Source organism: Brachionichthys hirsutus, chromosome 7 (genome assembly GCF_040956055.1).
Source record: "Brachionichthys hirsutus isolate HB-005 chromosome 7, CSIRO-AGI_Bhir_v1, whole genome shotgun sequence".
In the NCBI taxonomy this organism is placed as follows: domain Eukaryota; kingdom Metazoa; phylum Chordata; class Actinopteri; order Lophiiformes; family Brachionichthyidae; genus Brachionichthys; species Brachionichthys hirsutus.
In genome coordinates, this window is record NC_090903.1 from 7,288,084 (window position 1) to 7,307,574 (window position 19,491).

At 38.2% G+C, this 19,491-nt stretch overlaps 1 protein-coding gene across 1 annotated transcript in view; it reads left to right on the forward strand.

Annotated features, from left to right (window-relative positions):
• Positions 1 to 3,522: 3,522 nt before the first annotated feature.
• The window catches only part of lmbrd1 (LMBR1 domain containing 1), a 37,111-nt gene continuing 21,142 nt past the window's right edge, over positions 3,523 to 19,491 (forward strand). The window contains exons 1-6 of the mRNA XM_068741380.1: positions 3,523 to 3,591; positions 4,757 to 4,933; positions 6,303 to 6,366; positions 12,984 to 13,081; positions 13,984 to 14,051; positions 16,608 to 16,696. Of these exons, the coding sequence (XP_068597481.1) occupies positions 3,526 to 3,591; positions 4,757 to 4,933; positions 6,303 to 6,366; positions 12,984 to 13,081; positions 13,984 to 14,051; positions 16,608 to 16,696 (562 nt within the window). The 5' untranslated portion in view covers positions 3,523 to 3,525. The remainder of the gene's footprint in view (positions 3,592 to 4,756; positions 4,934 to 6,302; positions 6,367 to 12,983; positions 13,082 to 13,983; positions 14,052 to 16,607; positions 16,697 to 19,491) is intronic.

A 19,491-nucleotide genomic window follows, 5' to 3' on the forward strand; every position in this document is an offset into this window, starting at 1 on the left:
CTTGAAATATATGATCATCAACTGATGCATCTATTGAAAGCTAATGAAAGGAAACTACTTGGTGGAAACATCATTGGGATAGTTGTGATAAACTGGCTCTCTTTGATAACAACTCAAACATTCAGAGGGTTGAAACTTGTTTTGAACATTAGACCTGAGAGTAGACAGAGTGATCCTAATCTTTCTGATGAAAGTACTAAATCAGAATCATCAAAGTCAGTTTTAGGGAGAATGACCCTAATTCCTATGGGCTTTCTTTCATCTCTTTTAAACATGCTCATTTTAGAATTGCAATATAAATATAATTATTTTGATCATTGATCAATGTGCCAGTTTGGTTTTCAGTTCATCATTTGGTGCGTGATGATATCTTTGCAATTAAAAGACTGGAATGATTTTGTTTGTCACACCAACAATTTATAAGCAGAATAGCTAATCCACACATTTGAAAAGCTGAAATCATGAAATGATTGGTATTTGTGGGTAAATGAATTTACTTATCGAGAAGCAGTTATCAATTAACAAAGTTTCTTTTTCTCTTGACAATAGATATTAGCTAATCACCACAGAACTTAATGTACTGCAATAATTACAGTTTCTGACAAAAGAACACATGCAGTAGTCGTTTTGTTATTTAATGACAGGATAAACTTTTTACTTCATTTTCAGATTAAAACAACAGACAGAGACATGCACAAAACAAATATGTAATCTTATCACGCAACTGTTTCCTGACTGACAGAATATTTCCACACCTTTTTCTGAGCGAGAATGCATTTTCACTGGTTCTTTCCACTGAAATACAGTCAACAAATTCCCCATATTTGAAAATAAAAGATACAAAAGTGTCCCCTTGATTGCCTTTTTGGTAGATAAAACAAGACAAACTGCCCTAAAATATCCCCTTCAAGTGCACAAAGTGTGATGAAGTATGTTCTAAGGTGCCCTTTAGGTGAACAAAACATGATAAAGTGCAAACTAATTTTCCTTTTGGGTGAACAAAACATAATGGTGGGCCCTTTTGGATATTTGTTCAGGGCACATAACACTAATGGGTGGATAAAATGCAATCCCGTGCTTTTGATGGTGCCCTTGCAGAGGAGAAAACTGTTTACGGTGGTCGACACCACATAGTGTTAAATTAGTTATTCTCCGTGTTCACAGTGCTACCTCGGTAGGGTGGTAGGTAGTCTTAACTATTTTTTTATTTTTTTACCCCTGCTACTCTGGCGATTAATAGTTTCATTAGGGCACGTGGCCAAGCTGCTTGATCTAAGGACTTTTGAAAGGTCATATGTTTTAAGTCGATCTACCTTCTCTCTGCAAGTAAATTATGGGTGCTCAAGAACTTACATTAGTTTAATTAAATTTTTTAAAGCTGAGGGCATACTGTAAATGAAGATAAAATATAGGCTTAGTGATTATAGTTAGTTGAATTTGTACCATCCAAATGAGCAATGACAAACTGACTGAAGAGAATGTTCCTCATTCCAATTAATCAACACATTTCCTCCAATTCAATACGAAGGGTTATTATTTCCACATGCAAAACCTGGAGCATCTATGTAATTGTAAATATATTTACATTGTATATATATATTCATCTCTACTACTGTACTATCAGCTTGTCCCTTGAGGGATCGCCACAGCAAATCGACATTCTCCACTTCACCCTGTCCTTTGCATCGTCCTCCCCAACACCAGCCACTCTCCTGTCCTCCCTCACTACGTCCATGAATCTTCTCCTGGGTCGACCTCTAGCCCTGTACCCTGGCAGTTCCAGAGCTGATCCCTGGTGGAATCCCACTTCTACCCTAAACTCCTCCCGTCACTCCTACTGTACATTTCACTCACTGCTGTCGTACAACTGCCATACATGTCCTGGACTTCTCTGACATACTTCTGTGCCACTCCAGACTTCCTCATGCATTACCACAGTTCCTCTCTGGGCACCCTGTCATAGGCTTTCTCTAGATCTACAAAGACACAATGCAGCTCCTTCTGAACTTCCCTTGTACTTCTACATTGCTGGCCTCAATTCAAACATAACGTCTGTGGTACTCTTCCTCCGCATAAAGCCATACTGCTGCTCACAAATACTTACTTCTGTCCTTAGCCTGACTTCAACCACCTTTCCCCCTAACTTCATCGTATGATGAATTAGCTTTATCCCCCTATAGTTTCCACGACTCTGTATGTCTCCCTTCTTCTTGAATGGGCACCAGTAAGCTTCTCCCCCATTCTTCTGGTGTCTTCTTCACCTCTATGATTGTATTAAACAAACCCTTTAAAAACTCTACAGCTACCGCTCCGAGATCTAGATAATTCTATATTTTCATCTCAATAATTCCACACATGGTGCATGGCTGCACACACTTACTCTTTTAATTAAGCGGCAATATAATCCATAAATGGAGAGGACTTCTTCTGTCATCATGCAATGGAAAGTGTGAAATGCATGGTAGAATTAAAACTGAAATATCACAGGGTCTGGAAAATTTATTGGATAAGAGATCAAAAAAGACAAGTGTGTCTGGTATTGTGAATGGATCTCTTCATGCACAAAACAATTAAACAAAAAAATTGCACAACAGATAAAAACTGGAACGTTTTATATAAATCTACTGCTGCATAAGTTTTGTTTCTGAATGAAACAGAAGCTCTTAACTCTGAACAGTAAAACCTTTTGTTTTGAAAGTGTGTGCTATTGCTACGAACACATTCCTATATTTCAAACAAGAACTGTGAAATATAAACAAGGACATGCTATGAATATCTACTGATTTCTATTATATTGAAAGGCTTTTGTTGAAGGAAGTATGCAATGGAAGTACTGTATGTAGTAATAATAGCAGGTAGTAAGAAGTATTGTAATAAAAATAAATGTAGGATAATACACTTAATGCATAGAAAGCAGCATCCATGATACGGCTCTATTCCAGTGAGAAACTGGTCAGACAGCTGTACTAAATTGGAACTTTGCTTTTGGCTCATTAGTGTAGAAAATTACCCAGAATACAATACTGGCTGAGCTCAGGTAGGTGCATTATGTGTAATAGTGGTGGATTTTTAGGTCAGTTGAGTCGCTGAGGGACAGCATTTAGCACCAAAGACTGTCTGTCTGCTGGCGTGGGCTGCTGCAGCAGATAATTGATAGCAATTATTACCCCACCGATTTGCTCTGGACATAGGAAAGACCGCATTGATGCACTGCACCCTAATTTGCCGTGACCTACTTTTACTTTTCAGCAAAGTTTGAAAAGTGCAAACATTTGTACCGTTGCTATACCTTCAAAGATTCTGACCTGCGGTTTAAGTGTTATACTCAGATTCAGGCACAAATAACAGGACACACGGAGAATACAATATCATATTTCACAAACGTGTTTAATTGATGACCCAAGACTCCCAATTTAGCTCAAGACAAATGACGTTCATAAATTCTACACACTCCAGTCACGACGCGGCGTTCCTCCGCAGCTACGTCACCGGAATCACGTGGGTTTGTTATTACAGGAAATGAAGATGGCGACCCAGCCGCTGCTCTCCGAGTCTGTGCTCGGATGGTCTATTTTCACCCTTATACTCTTGGTAAGTAAATAATTCGTTCTGAAAATGGCCTTTTCGGGTGGCACAGCGCCACACTGCAGGTTTGAGATCCCTCAGCACGACATGGCTTCAGTCTATTAATGCCAGTGTCGGCTCCGGATTAGTTTAGGCTAACATTAGCCGTGGAACATTTAACAGGCTGTTGTCTGTTAATCTATTTAAATCAATCTTTCAACTTGGTTTGCATTCTTAGAAGGCTCTTTTCAAATATTATCGATAATCAGTTAAAAAGCAATGGATTTTCGCTACACGTTACATTTTCTGTCCCGGTGGTAAATGTTGCTACGCATTTGTTTCCTTTGGTTTAGAGATAAATGAGTGTTTTGCAGGTGGTTAGATGATGTCCGGTAATCCTCTGCCAAGTTTAACACTCATTCTAAACTGTCATTTAGAGTCACGTGGTTACAATGTGGTCCAGAATAATAAATAAATTGCAATTTCTCTATCCACCACTAGCGCAGCTTCTATTTGAACAAACCTTTATTACCTGACTACACGAGCAACCAGAAGCTTCAGGCTGCAGGCTTTTAATTGATCCTGCCGGTGAATGACAGCCCTTGAGCAAGACTGGTTTCAGCAGAGCTCCCACTTCCTCCTGCTTGTGTGCCTGGGAATATGACCTCGTCATTGTGAAGCTTCCCTTTGTTCTCTGTCTGAGCTCCTTGCTTTTTAATTCAACAATCCCTCTGTTTGTTTTCAAGTTGAACAGCAACAGAATACATAAAAAAAAAAAAAAAAAGGTTCATGTTGTCAATTAATTCTATTACCTGTACTTGTTTTTTTGACAGTGCTGTCAGGGAACGCTGTCTATAGTTTCCTACTTGCTGTGTAAATAATTTGTTTTGAGTATCAATATCCTGGTGTTTTTGTATTCATTCCTAGTTTATTATTGTTCTTTTGGGTTTTAATTGTATTTATATAATCTTTCTGGGGATACAGGTAATCAGAAATGTAAAAATAAAAGTTTAATTTCTTGTACTGATTGCTGTATAAATTCTCGGATGTAACTGTGACCTTTTTGGTAGTTATTTTGATATATCTCATTCGACTAATTACTGTTTGCTCTTCACATTCCCAATTTTTGCAGGTTCCCAATCATTCTAGATTTATCCATGTGTTAAAATGTTTTATTGTTTTCTTTGTTTAGGGCATCCTTGTTTTCTGTTGGATCTATATTCGAAAATTTCAAAGTCGACAGGAGAGTGAAGTTGTTTCAACCATCACAGCGATATGTGCACTGGCCATTGCTTTGATAACGTCTGCTCTTCTGCCAGTGGACATATTCCTTGTTTCCTTCATGAAGTACTCCAATGGCACCTATAAGGTTAGTATCTCATCTCCTAGCAACGATTTTTCTTGAGGTAACTTTTAAAGCTGCTTCGTAATTTTATTTTGATGCTACAAAGTGTAACTTGTTTTTGTGCAGTCTACAAATTAGTTTGTTTTCGTTCTTTCCTTGAGTTTTCACGTACTCAGATATTTTGTGAAGTGTGGAATGATTCATCATTAAGCAGCAGATTATTTGTTGCTGTGTCTTTGGTACTTCTTTGACAACTTGAGGTTGTATTTGTTTTACAATTTAGTGTGAATAAAATTAATACAAAATACGTCAGTACTTTCTTTTGGCTGCATAATACAAAAGAAAATGCTTTTGATGAAACAGAACTGATCGACTGCTATTTTATTTTTTAAAGTGTCAACCCTTTAAACCCCATAAAAAAATATACTCATTATATTTTTTCTTATTAGGTACTTACAGTAATATTTGCAGAATAATTTATAATCTGTACTTTAAAAGTAGAGTTAAAAGCCCACAAACTTGTGGCATGCAAATAGACCCAACCTAACATGCTGCTAGATGTTATAGTTATTTGTTTGTGAATTAACAGGTTTATGGTTAATAAATATATAATCGTTTCAAATAATGAGGTACAAGAGGAAATCCTGTCCCAGTTGTACAGCGCATGTGTGAGCGCACACAGCTGCACCTCAGTTTCTGTGGTTATGGACGGCACTGAGAAGAAAGATAGTTGTTTAAATGTATTCATGCATAAATGGAGAAGAGAGGACTGTGAGAAAGGTAAGTGTTTGTGTGATCACTCTGCTGATGGAAAGCTGCAACAGACATAAGTTAGAATGAATGCATTGTTCTCATATAAATCTACTTTCCTCTGTGGAATGAGAAATAATAATGATAAAGACTTTTAACTAATATCAAAGTGGATGTGCTATATTTGCTGATTCATTGAGCGCGAGTCCAAAAAGTAAAGTATTGTTTTTTTTTCTTAATTTACTGTCAAACTAAGAATGACACCAATCTGATTCTAGGTGTTGGTTTTCATGGTGAAGTAGTTATGAATGTCATGGGTGAATGCTTTTAGGTGCAGTGACATCATTGCGAAACTATGTTGCCTTAACAGGGGTTTGTGTTCTCCAAGAGCGGTCTGGCTCGCAACAGGTTCCATTCAGTTCATGAGGATATTGAACAAAGAAGTGTTGACAATGTCTGATACATTAACCAGATAATTCCCCATACTTCATGTGTTGGCATGTTGTATTCCATAGTCTTTTTATTTATTTATTTATGAGCTTTAATCGTACTGAGCCAGTTCCCAGTGATGTTTATTCTTGTGCAATTTCTTCTTTGACTACATTCTAATTTTTATCATGTTTGATTTTTGGGTACCATCCAGGATTGGGCGGCAAGCAATGAGACGAGGGCCCAAATTGAAGACACCGTGCTGTATGGATATTACAGTAAGTGTATTATATTGATTCTTGTCTATGTGGCAACTTATATAAATATAAAAATACAAGTTTTTTCCTGTAAATATTAGCTGGCTTGGGTTGCAATAGTATTAAACTTTCAACTGTAAGATAATATAGAAGGGTTTATTGAATAATGATGATTGGTGTAATGATGGTAGTTGATTAAAAACAGAAACCGTTGATTGATTTTCAACACTGTAATCAAGTCTGGACTGTTATTCATTTTTAGCTGATTAAAGTAAAGAATGGACACAGAGGGGGAGAATGACAGTAACCCAGTACTGCAGCCCTATACTGTCGAACATTTAATCTATTTCTATTTGAGTTTGGTTCAGCTGTTTTCTGATCTGATACTGTGAATGGATGGATAGAAAAATGTCCATTAAAATGATCAGAATCTGTCAGGTAGCAGGCAGCATGCATTAATCGACTTGAGCTGCCAGTCATCGATTGCAGTTACTGTGGTTTATAAATTATACTGAAATGCTATTGGCTGGGTGTGGCTTGTATTTTTATGGTTCTCCTGCAATATTCTAATCAAGTTACTGGTGGATCTCAGTTGAATGGTTGACCTTCACACAGAGAAGGTCTATGTCTTGGTGATGGACAGTGACGAGCACATTTACTCAGATTTTGTCACCAAATTTAGAATGCATTTATTTTTAATAATGCATACTTAGGGTTCAGGCTTTTTGTCAACACTTTGATAGTTTTGTCTTTGCAGTTTTTGTTACATAAAAAATAATTAACACTGTTATATTGCAGTAATGACATAATTTATCCATACATATATAAGTATACAGTATAAGAATGCTGCTCTATACTGTATGTTGCTTGTGTTTTGCTCTTTGTACATTATGAAAAAACTGAATGGGCTATCCTCACAGCGGAAGCTTATGATGATGACCAGGCAGACAGGTTGACTACAAGGATGGAGGAAAAGGCTATCTCACAAATGCATATTATTTTTGTGAGCTAATAAGGAGGACTACCGGTACATATGCTCCCATATTGTTTGTTTAGCTGGGAAACAGAGTTCTAATAATGGTCTGTTTTCAGAGTTGTCTTTCTTCACCTTTTATATTTATTTAGAAAAAAAAAGGAACTTGGTCAGGCATTATTTACTGACCAACTGACAATGACTAAAATTACTGATAAATAAACTACTTGCTGCTTACTCTTTCTATTCACCCCCACTCTTCCACCTGGGAAACAGGACTTTAAATGCAGCTCCTACAAATCTGGACTAATCCCTGGAAATTAGTGTCTGTTCATAGCATGTCTGCTGTTTTCTGTAGCATAGGAATAAAGAACATATTCTGCCCCGCTAATTCTATTGTAGTAAATTACTTACAAATAAACCTAAATTTCCTTATGTATTCTTTCAGCTCCCATTTATTTTTATTATATAAATTGAAGATTTTGTTATATAGTTTTCTGTGTTGTCAAGAGCAGATGTTTGAACTTTCATAGAAAATATTAAATCTTAATCTTTTCTTTTGTTGCTGCCCTACTGAATTAATTTCTCTTTATTTTCTCTTCAAAATAAATTATCTAATGACAAACCCAATGGTTTCTTTACAATGTCTGCAAGCATTTCAAGCCTTGTTACAACCGCGAGCTGCAACTGTTGTGGTACTTTCGTCAGTTTGGAGAAGTTTATTTCTAAATATTTAATCAACACATATATCTTATATCTTATTTCACTGACGATTTGTTTTCAAATTGTGGCACACTGTGGTGAGTCACTGGTAGGTTTGGACATATTCTGCTTAATTCTTTTGATATGAGAGGACTGATCCAGACCCATGGGTTTCTACATAAGGTTCAGTTTATGGGAGCATGAGTTGAAGTATTTTGCTGATAATTCCCGACTCGACTCTAATAATGCTGCTGAGATTTCTTCATGATTGTCATTTTAAGGAATGACATGATTTGTATTTACCAGTGGAATATGCAGTCATGCTGCAGACATTCAATCAGATATTTCCTGGCAGATGCTGCCTTTAAGTGCCTGTCAGCAACATTGCTATGTACCGTCTGTTCAGAAATGTCAAATGGAAGGGAAGACAAGCCTTTCAATGGCTATGGACATGAGGCAAGCATTTAAGGGTCCATAGGAAAATTAAGTAATTATGTAGGCTTAGTCTTGGATGCAGGACTGTCCTATTAGTGATTTAAACTGTTTATTGGCTAAACTGTCTTAAAATCATGTTAAATGTTTAGCAATGTCACTCAAGAAATGCATCATTATTAAGGCTGATTAGAAATGGACAGTAAAACACAAGTCACATTGTGAACTTTCATATTTTTCATAGTACTTGCTAAAGTTGTTGAACGTCATGAAGCACCTCATGATAACATTAATTTAGGTGGAAAAGTATCTCAGGTGGTAGACTAGAGAAAATAGGGAGTGTTGGACTGTACTTCATTCCTGCAGTTGTGGCCATGCTCAAAATTGGATCCCGATCACACAGTAATGACTTGATATTCTGTAACCTGAGGAAACACCTGCTCAAACACAGAATATGTCTTTAAGCAAAGGATTCTCATGTTTGATGGCGTGACAGACAAATCCTAGGAAGAAGGCATGGCCAATTTAAGCAGGCCTATAGTCAGGTCTGTGCTTGTTCATGAAGAGATGAAACCTAATGAATTACAAAACTTTAAGAGAATCATTTACAATTTCATTCTCATGACGTATTTATTTAAATCACTGGGTAAGTTGGTGTTGGACATAACTATGTATCTTTCGCTGTCTACCTTAATACTCTGCCAACCAATGACTATATCCCAAATGTCTTACCAGCACATGTGCTAAATTTCTGAACTTTTAGCTCCGTCCAACATTCAAATATGAGACCATTGCCACCACCAGCACAGATCAGAGGAGATATCAGTGCATCTTCCTTCTTTGAATAAAGCAGACTGTTGAGAAAAAAGGTTGTTTTAGTGGTATATTGATGATCAATAAAGATTTTTCTTCTTACCTAAAATATGTACGAAAATGATAAAAGCTCTGGGAGTGCGTGTGGAATAGAAGGATCTTCTTATAGATCTGTTGTGACTGTTGATTTGGATGGTTTGTCAGAGCCATGTATTTGTGATTTTTACATCACAAAAATTCATAAGATCATATATTTGGAATAAAATGATGGTGTCGCATGATGCATTTCTATATGATTATTTTTCTCCAGTGTGGATATCACAGTAAAGGAGTGTGCTGAGACAAGTCATACTGGTGTACATTTATATTTGGTTGCATAGACTTTTGCACTATAATATTTGATCAGAAACAGACTGAGCTTTGAGGAGAATTACTATTTTATTTGCCAGTAGGTGGAGACCAAGTTCCATAAGTATGGTTCACCCAGCTTCATCACAAATCTTATCTTTGAATTTGTATTTTCTGCATTGCCATTTTTAGTAGTGCTGTCCGTTTGTCTCTTCACACATATAATAATTACAGGCTTACAGCCATTTCCAGTTTAATTCTCTTGAGCATGAAAGACTGATGTATTCAGGTGTGATGACAGTTAATATTACTCATTTAATAATAGGTAGACTTTTCTAGATTTTTAACTTACATTGACATTTTCAAAATGTTATTATATATTAATATTTGAATAAATCGTGAAGCATGTTTTTGTAATCAGCACTGCCATACAGAATCTGTGGGATTGGGCGACCTTGTGCTTCTCCACTGTTAATGTTCAGCCTTTTATTGATTAATAAGTGTTTGTGTTGAAGGTTTCTAGTAGTGTTAAGAAATTTAACTGTAGTTCAGACCTGCTGGCTTTATGGTAACTGCATTTAAAAACTAAGATCATACGCAGGTCAAGTAAATGTAATTTTTCAATGTCACATCTTTGCATTGTGCAGTGTACTACTACTGTACTTTCGGCTTGTCCTTTCGGGGGTCGCCACAGCGAATCAACTTTTCCACTTCACCCTGTCCTTTGCATCGTCCTCCCCAACACCAGCCACTCATGTCCTCCCTCACTGCATTCATGTATCTTCTCCTGGGTCGACCTCTGGCCCTGTTCTCTGGAAGTTCCATCCTCAACATCCTTCTTCCGATATGGTCCCGATCTCTTTGGACATGTCCAAAGCATCGAAGTCTGGTCTCTCTGACCTTATCTCCATCTCTAACCTATCCAAACTGGTCACTCCCAAGAAGAACCTCAGCATCTTCATCTCTGCCACTTCGAGCTCCGCCTCCTGTCTTTTCCTCAGGGCCACTGTCTCTCAGCCGTACATCATGGCTGTCCTCACCACTGTCATGTAGACCTTTCCCTTCATCCTCGCTGACACTCTCCTATCACATGGCACACCAGGTACTTTCCTCCCCATTCCAGCCCGCCTAGAATTCTTCACTTCCTTTCCACATTCTCCATCTCTCTGCACTGTTGACCCTAGGTACTTGAAGTCCTCTACCTTCTTTATGTCTATTACTTGTAACTTCACTGTTCACCCTGGGACCTTCTCATTTACAGACATGTACTCTGTCTTACTTCTGCTCACCTTCATTCCTCTTTTCTAGAGCATACCTCCACTTCTCTAAATTATCCTCTACCTGCTTCCTGCTCTCACTGCAGACCACAATGTCATCTGCAAACATATTTAAAGGGGCTTCCTGTCTCACCCCACCTGTTAGTCTATCCATCAACATGGCAAACAAAAAGGGGCTCAGCTGCTGCTGCTCACAAATACTTACTTCTGTCGTTGGTCTCGCTTCAACCACTTTTTCCTACAGCTTCACAGTGTGACTCATTAGCTTTATCCCTTTATAGCAGGGGTTGGCAATATAAGACAGACAATTTAGGAAGGTTTCCACAACTCTGAATGTCTCCATTCTTCTTGAAAATGGGAACCAGCACACTTCTCCATTCCTCTGGCATCTTCTTATTTTAATTGTATTAAACAGTCCCATTAAAAACTCTACAGTCACCTGTCCTAGACACTTCCATACTTCCATTGGTATGCCATCCGGGCCAACGACCTTCCCCTGTTTCATCCTCTTCATTGCCTTTCTAACTTCACTCATGCTAATCTTTGGGACTTCCTGGTCCACAACAGGTGCTTCTACTATCCTTTGTTCTCTCTCATTTTCTTCATTCATTAATTCCTCAAAATATTTCTTCCATCTTTCTCGCACACTACTGACCTCTGTCAACACCTTGCCATCTCTATCCTTAATCACTCTATCATGCTCCTTCCCATCTCTGGCTCTCTGTCTGGCCTGCCTGTACAGCTCCTTCTCTCCCTCTTTACTATCTAACCTGGCATATAGGTCAACGCATGCCTGCTGTTTGGCTTTTGCTATCTCTACCTTTGCCTTGCGTCTCATCTCCCTTTACTCCTGTTTACTCTCTTCTGTCCTCTCAATGCCCCAGAGCTAACCTCTTTTCCTGTATACACTTCTGCACTTCCACCAGATGTATTCCAGTGCAATATTGGATAAATAAGTGTCTTCAGCTTTACAGGGGGAATACTGGCCTGTAAGTTAGTCATCCATTTCCTTTTTAGAGCAAAAATAGCTTTTTGTGATCTTTGATAACCTTACGTTTAAAAGCTTGTCCTTGCAATCTCCATCCTCTGTCCATTTACACATTTCTTTGGACCACTCTGTATTTCAAAGTGTTGTACCATAAGACGCTTCAGCAACAAGGCAAAATACCTCTAGGCTTTTTAAATAAATCAGTGGCTTTCTGTGTGCCCTTTTTTAAAATCGCCATTTGTAAAGAAGAAGCAGCAGTTGAAACATCCGTCTTATAAATACACTGCAAGTGCTTTCATTTTGCGTGTGTTTTTTGTCCACCTACATGCACTCATTGAATTTATTTGGGAAATGGTTGTCTAGTCCCTCTTTGAATAGATCAGGAATCAATAACAGAAAGTAGCTTTATTATGTAGAGCATTTTTTGTTTGTTGTTGCATTATCCAATAATGATTAACTTACTACTCCAGGCAAAAACAACCAATTTTGTCAACCTCGAAATATTGACATTTGAATAAATCATGGATGATTTTAGCTTGAATTTGCTGTTCAGTCTCGGCAAATCTTATGTATTGGCTTGGCTCCAACATAAAGCTGTATACCAATTGTCTCGACAGAGTTTGTTTGTTTTTCCAAGAATAGAACTGATTAGCTGAGTTTTCATTTACATCATACACAGTGACCCACTTGTCTTTAATGGGATCCTAATTCCTGTAGGAATGCAACTAAAAGCTTACTGTACAGTAAGATCATGATTAAATGTTCACTTTCCCTCTGCTGTTTGATGCATGTCCCGGAATATAGCTCAACATCATCGGGATTTTTTTTCCATTTTTTCCCCCCATATTTCTTTTTGCATTAGTCAAAATGGGAAACCAAAGGGGTTTGTTTTAAAACATCTGTCATTTGTATCATAGCAAACCTGACTTGGATGGACGGGCAAGTTTAATATCTGACTGTTATATCAGTTTTCAGTACTCATTAAAATACTTATAGCTACTGGAAATATTCTGTATGCTCAGAAGGGGTGATTGTAATTTAGTTCTCTATCTTTGCACCTCCAGCTCTGTGACTAAGTCTTTGCTTTCTTTCCTTTTGCGTTCAGCTCTTTACTCCATCATATTGTTCTGCGTCTTCCTGTGGATCCCTTTTGTTTATTTCTACTATGAAGAAAGGGATGACGACAACGTAAACAAATGCTCGGTAAGACTTTGCTCTTCTTGCACACATCACCAGGGGCTGCTTGGCCAGCCATAGTATTCATTCAGGTACAGCTGACTAATATGCAAATGGGAAAAATGTGCTGAAATAATTCAGTTAAAATCCCAGTGATGAAAGATGAAAAAATATTAAATGTTAACATTGAAAACCTAATTTATGGATTTAAAAAATACACCAACTTCGATTTACTTTTCGTGGTTGGTGAATAAAGATAGCAAGTACAATTTGGAACATTTTAATGATGATGATCCGGTTCACCATCTGGATCCAGGAATTTTTAAATGCATGATCGGGTTATTGATTTATTTATTTGCGCTCACCGAGTGCTTTTCTAGTTTATTATTAATTGAGTTTTTAACTTAATCAAACTTTAACTTTAAGGAAGTACAAGCTTGATGTCAGTAATGATTTACCATGGAGAATATCTGATATCCTGTATTCCGCTATCCAAAATGGTAATGAATTGACATGAGCACAGAAATGACATGATACAATTTTCTGCTGACTGCATGTCATCCAAACAATGTCCTGTATTTCTATGTGTATAGATATATATATATATCTGTCTATCTATATAAGTCATGTACCAAATGCCAGCTATCTCATTGTGTCTTTTTTCCTTTCTTTGTCAGTTTTCAGCTGATGGAGACATTTTCTCTCAGAGAGTCATGTCTTTTGTATTGTAACTTTAAAAGCACCTTGAATAGCAGAACAAGTGATGTGTTATCTCTGCCAGGTTAAACTAGATGAACTCAAGTCTCACTCTATGTAGCTCTCAATCACTGTGGTCCAGCTAATCTGAGTATTAGCCCTTCCTTTTGCACACAGTGAATAATATGATTCCCCACTTGCCCAAAACGGACTGTTTTTTTCTTTTAATGCAGCAAGTGAAAAACGCTCTGAAGTACACAGTTGGATTTGTCATTGTCTGCATGGTTCTGCTTTTAATTGGGTAAGTTGGCGACAGAGAAGGTTTCTTCTGCTTCATATAAGGTAGGTGGAAAGCAGTGTGGATCTGACATTATGTTCAGTTAATGAGAAGAGGTTCCCTTCAAACAGTGACATTGCCATTTGTCTGGCAATGATAAATCATTCAGTACAGAATAATTGTCTAAATATGAGTTTTATTCTTGCCTATCTGATTGTAACCTAATGTCCCTTGAGTATTGTCCATGTAACAAAGCACATGTTGAAGGGCTAAGTCATACACATATAAAATGCACAGATACATTGTCACATCCGTGCACCAGTTATACTGGTTATATTCACTACTACCTGTACTGCATAATAGATTTTCTTATCAGTTGTGACAATGTGTCTAGAGTTTAACTTTTAAAATTGAATGTGCTCTCTCAACCATCAAATGGCATGCTGGTGAAAGACTTGAAAATGAAGAATTCATGACTATACTTCCTTACACCCTAAAGTTTTTAGGCATTGAAGACAGAAGCAATTTAGACCATCTTTTACTTCATGAACTGGAACTATTGCCACTGTGTTGCTGTGGTCCTTTGATTTTCAACAACATAATAGCTTTTATCTGGACTGATTTTGTGATTCTGGGAGACACAATGGCTTTGTTCTCTTGTGACTGTTGCCTCAGTGGGGCTTTTCTTGATAGCTTTTGTTAGTGTCAAGGTGTTAAACTCTTTAAATTGACCCTGATCTTTTACTGCTACATTTTTTTTGGTGCAACAAATAACTCATGAAGCCTTTTAGTCTTCTATCCAGGATTCACTAATGCTTTGTGTTTATCTAAATAACATTACCGGTACTTCTCCAAGTCTGGGTGCCTTCAAAGAGGACTGCCCAATCACATTTACTTTCATTACTAATTTGAGCAGCACAAATACATAAGTGGTTTATTGGTGGCAGTGCACCCAATGCAATGAAAATAATTTGAAAAGTATCCAAATGCTTTCTCCAAATACATTTGATTTGGAAACCAGTGTAGAAAGATGCAATTGTGGTGATAGCATGCCCTCCACTTGTTTTTGGGAAGGGCTAAGAAGGTTAAAATGAGAGAAATGAAGCTTAAACACTTCACGTTTCGTATGGGGGGGAAACAACAGGAGTATTTGATATTTTGTGAATGAAAAATGTACATCCTGAGCCTGACAGTAGAAAGAGCTGTGAAGACTTGAATAAGGCTTATGGTCACTTAGGTGAAGTGCATTATTTCTGAAATGAAAAACGACACAGAACAGGATAAATGAAAGAGATTAACTGCATGTGTGGACTGCTGGGAGTACATGATAGTGGGGCCTATGGATCCTCTGGAGACCTGAACTGTTTCACATATAAAGGAAAGATATTTTACCTGGTAAGGGGCTTTTGAACTTTCTTAGAACTACCAGGCTTTTAACTTCAAGTACACCTTCAGAGCCACATAGCGAGCACTGCATTTCATTTAAGCCTTAATGTAAGAAATACTAAAATGGATTCTGACATTCTGCTCTGCTGTCTGTCACCTAGAATTTCATGATAATTCCAATTTATGTGTGGAGTGAATTTGAGCATCAGTAGTGTTGATATTTTCCCTGCCTCATTTTCTTTCAAGTGAAGTCATAAGAACTTCTGCTTCAGTAATGTTTTCAAAATATATACAAATGTTTTTACCGTGACAACATTGAGCAACTGTGTTGGTATAATGTTGATATTGGAAATTCAATAGGTTTTTATAAGTGAACAATGAGATTGAAAGGCTAAATATAATTGGCTGTATTGATTTATTTATAATAAGGAGTTAACAGGACGGAATGTTGATTATAAGGTGACATGCCTTTATGGGGTTAAAATACCAAAGCCTAGGTTCAAATAATTGCCAAATCCCTCAGCAGATCAGAACAGTCCCGGTCAATAGCTAAAATGTCAAGGCTAGACTATATTAAGCAGCTTATATTTGTGTTTGCTCCTTTTCTAAAATGAATTCAAATTGAGAAGAAGGGATTGTTAGGTGAGTATGCATTATGTTAAGAACAGCTCTTCTCCGGGGTGCAATACTATCCACAACAGATAAGCAAAAGGTCATATTTAACAACAGCAGTGATGCAAAGCCGTATATAGAATATACAGTACAGCAGTGTATAGTCAGCCCAGTTTTACCAAAATGTATGGCAAGTAAATAGATATTTACCACGGAGCTCGGATGATATTCCTAGAGGGAGCACATTCTACAAAAGCTTCTTTTCCCATTTCAAGGACAAGGTCTGTGTAATTAGATATAGAATTTAAACCAAATTTGTTTGTGCTGCCTATAACCTTTTAACAAAAAACTTCAAAATACCCATATGTGCTGGTGTTCTACCTTTACACAGTAAGGTGGAATTATTTAAAAATCAAAAACCGTGGTGCTTCCTGTTGCCTTCATATTTATGATTCATAATGACACACTAGTGACCAAAACGCTCACTTTCAGATGAACTAAAATTAGACATGAAGTGCATCCTATAGGCAATCTATTGCAACACTTCTCCCCTCCTCTTGATTATTGTGTCATTGCTTGCAGAGCCTTCATCCCACTTACACCCCCAACTGCTCAGAATTCCACTCAATGGGAAAAAGTGCAGTACCTTTTTGAGGAGCTTGGGAGTAGTCGTAAGTATATATTCTTTAGACTATCAGATTTTATTTCTTATACCTCATTTTAAGTCTAATTCATTCCTTCTGGTCCACCCCTTCATTAGCCATATTCTTTACTCCGTCTAATTAACTTCATTGGCTGCATCCATTTGGCTGCTTTTCTTCTTTCTATTATCTTCTAATATCCAGCTATTATTCAGCCTCATTGAACAGTGTGAACTCGAGATGGGATGCAACTGCAGTCAAAACCAATGTCTCAAGATTGTAAATTTCAGGTCAATATTATTTGTATAGCACTAATCACACAAAAAGTATCTCAAGACACTTTTTCAATACAGCAATTCTGTACCATACTTCTTGGGTCACAAATGCGATGCCCGTGGGGGCCAAGGTGCCCGCAAGGACCTTGTGAGTTGCCCGTGAGCCCTTCTAAAAATAGCTTGCCATAGCCCCTTACCAGTGAGCTGCGTCTAAAGTTTTTTGGTTGCTATCCAACAATCCAATTTTCTTGTCGATGAGATGATTGTCTCTTCCACACCTGCTTCGTCCGCTCTGTGGGTCACGCGTGTTACTGGAGCATATCCCAGTGGAGTACGGGTGAGAGGCGGGTTCGACCCCTGAAGCGTCATCAGAGCATCATGCAGACAGAGAACCAGTTACGCACACGCTACTGACAATTTTACTTTTGCATTGGTGTTAAATTTAAATTAATATTAAAAAAGGTTCTAAAAATGTTTTGCATGAGATCAGCGCCATCTGACGACAACCCCTGCTGATATTTTTTTGCGTAAAGATCAGTTTGTGGGCGCAGTGAACGAGAAGGCCCCAGAAAACATTGCTGAAAAAAGACAAAAACCACATCACTTTGACAGTGAATGTTCTTTTTTCCTTTTTTGCCACTGTGAAAGATTCCTGTGTGCTTCATTTGTGGGGCGACTGTGGCGATGACAAAGCGGCTCAATGTGGAGAGACATTTCCAACTGGATCGAAACATTTTACCCTGCTACCTCCCCGCCGGGCCGCGCCCCGCAAGCGAAGAGAGCCTGTGTTTTATTTCAGAAGTGTGTATCAAACTGGTAGCCCTTTGCATGAATCAGTACCCAGAAAGTAGCCCTCGACTTCAAAAAGGTTGGTGACTCCTGCTCTACAGAGACCCAAAAATCCACACACGAGCAAGAACATAGTTGAGTCGAGGCATAACCCCCCCCCCCCCCCCAAAAATAAATAAATAAAACAACTATCATTTATCAGCCGATTGCCTTGGCCAGATCCTGGATTCAATTTATAGTCCCGCTGTTGGGAGAGAGAGAATGATATTGAGGATTGTGCCTCTTGTCACAAAGTATACATTTTATGGTAATAAATTGGCTGTGAAGATTCTCATTCATCCAGGTCATGGTAGATTTTTGTGTTGAATAAAAAATCAATTAGGAAAAGCTTGAAGACGTTTTGCCTCTCATCCAAGAGGCTTCTTCAGTTCTGAGCAGATGGTGGGGAGTTCCAGATGTTTAAACTAGTGGATGTCGTCAAAGTCATAATAAGAGTCGTTGAAACCCAGCGACTTAGGTTTCATTTATGGGTTTTAGGCCCCCCACCCAAGAGGGCTTGAGTCATCCGAAAGTGGTTGGAATGATGGTCGAATCATTTGCTTCTCAGTCTCAAATTGGTGGCCTGCACATACAGGCCACCTCTGGGCCACAGATACTGGTACAGAAGGATGGCGACAAGTATGATATACAGTAATGCCCTGCTCTGCATATGTTGTATGGCAGTGTTTGTTGTCATACAGTGCGCTAACTCCCAATGTGCATGAAACGTGTAATGTTTCTGTCTTTCCACAGAAGCGGGGCTTCAGAGCTAAAGGGGCTCCTTAGTAAACACCTCTCTGCTCAAGTCTCATGCAGGAGGACTAGCCTGAAGTGTGTGATAAGAGCTAACTCATTCTGTTGCTGTTGGAATCAAAGCTGTTCAGATGTGAAGCAGCAGAAATCGTAGACAATATTTTCTCCGTTTAATCCCTGGAAAATCCGGTCAAGAATCCAAGAATAGTGGCAGCAAACATCTATGTTGCTTGGTGTAGAGTTCATGAACAGAATATTCTCCATGCAGAAAATGGAGCTATTGTCTATTTTACCAAGCTTGCTTCCAAACAATAAAATTGCAACGATACACTCAGGAATATAAAGCATGTATTCAAATGTTTAGCACAGCTGTCAGACTTCAAAGTTTCTTTTACAAACACAGTAGGTCTACAATTTATCTAAATGTTTCACCTCTCTCTCTAATGGCTTGTAAAATGCTTCTAAAAGGTACTGATGATGTTATAAGCAGGACAAATTATACATGCCCTGAATGCTGACTTAATATTCCAAATCAAATATTACTGTCTCTGAGAGTCTCCTGTGCCCCAGTTGACAGGTGGGCTGGACACCATGAAGTTGCTGCTAAGAGGATGTGGGATATTTACAAAGGGGCAACTGTGTAGCTTTATATGTGGAGCCCTGACAGGTGGGATTTTGACAGGGATGGAGGCAATCACGCTCTTCATCAATCCCTGTCCTCTAACTCCAGCCTTGACAGCTGCTGTGACACCGACAGTTGCCCTTGAATGATGGGTGGTCCCCTTTCCGCCTCGAAGGTGCCATGCATCAATTCAACCCACATGCATTAAAAGTTCCAGCTGTTTAAAAACAAATCTTGACCAATGTTTGAATGACAATGAATGGTGACCAGTGGTAACTTTCCTCATGAAGATTTTGTACCTGTCCATTCGTTAAAGTCGAATATCAGAATTACAGCAATTTGCATTC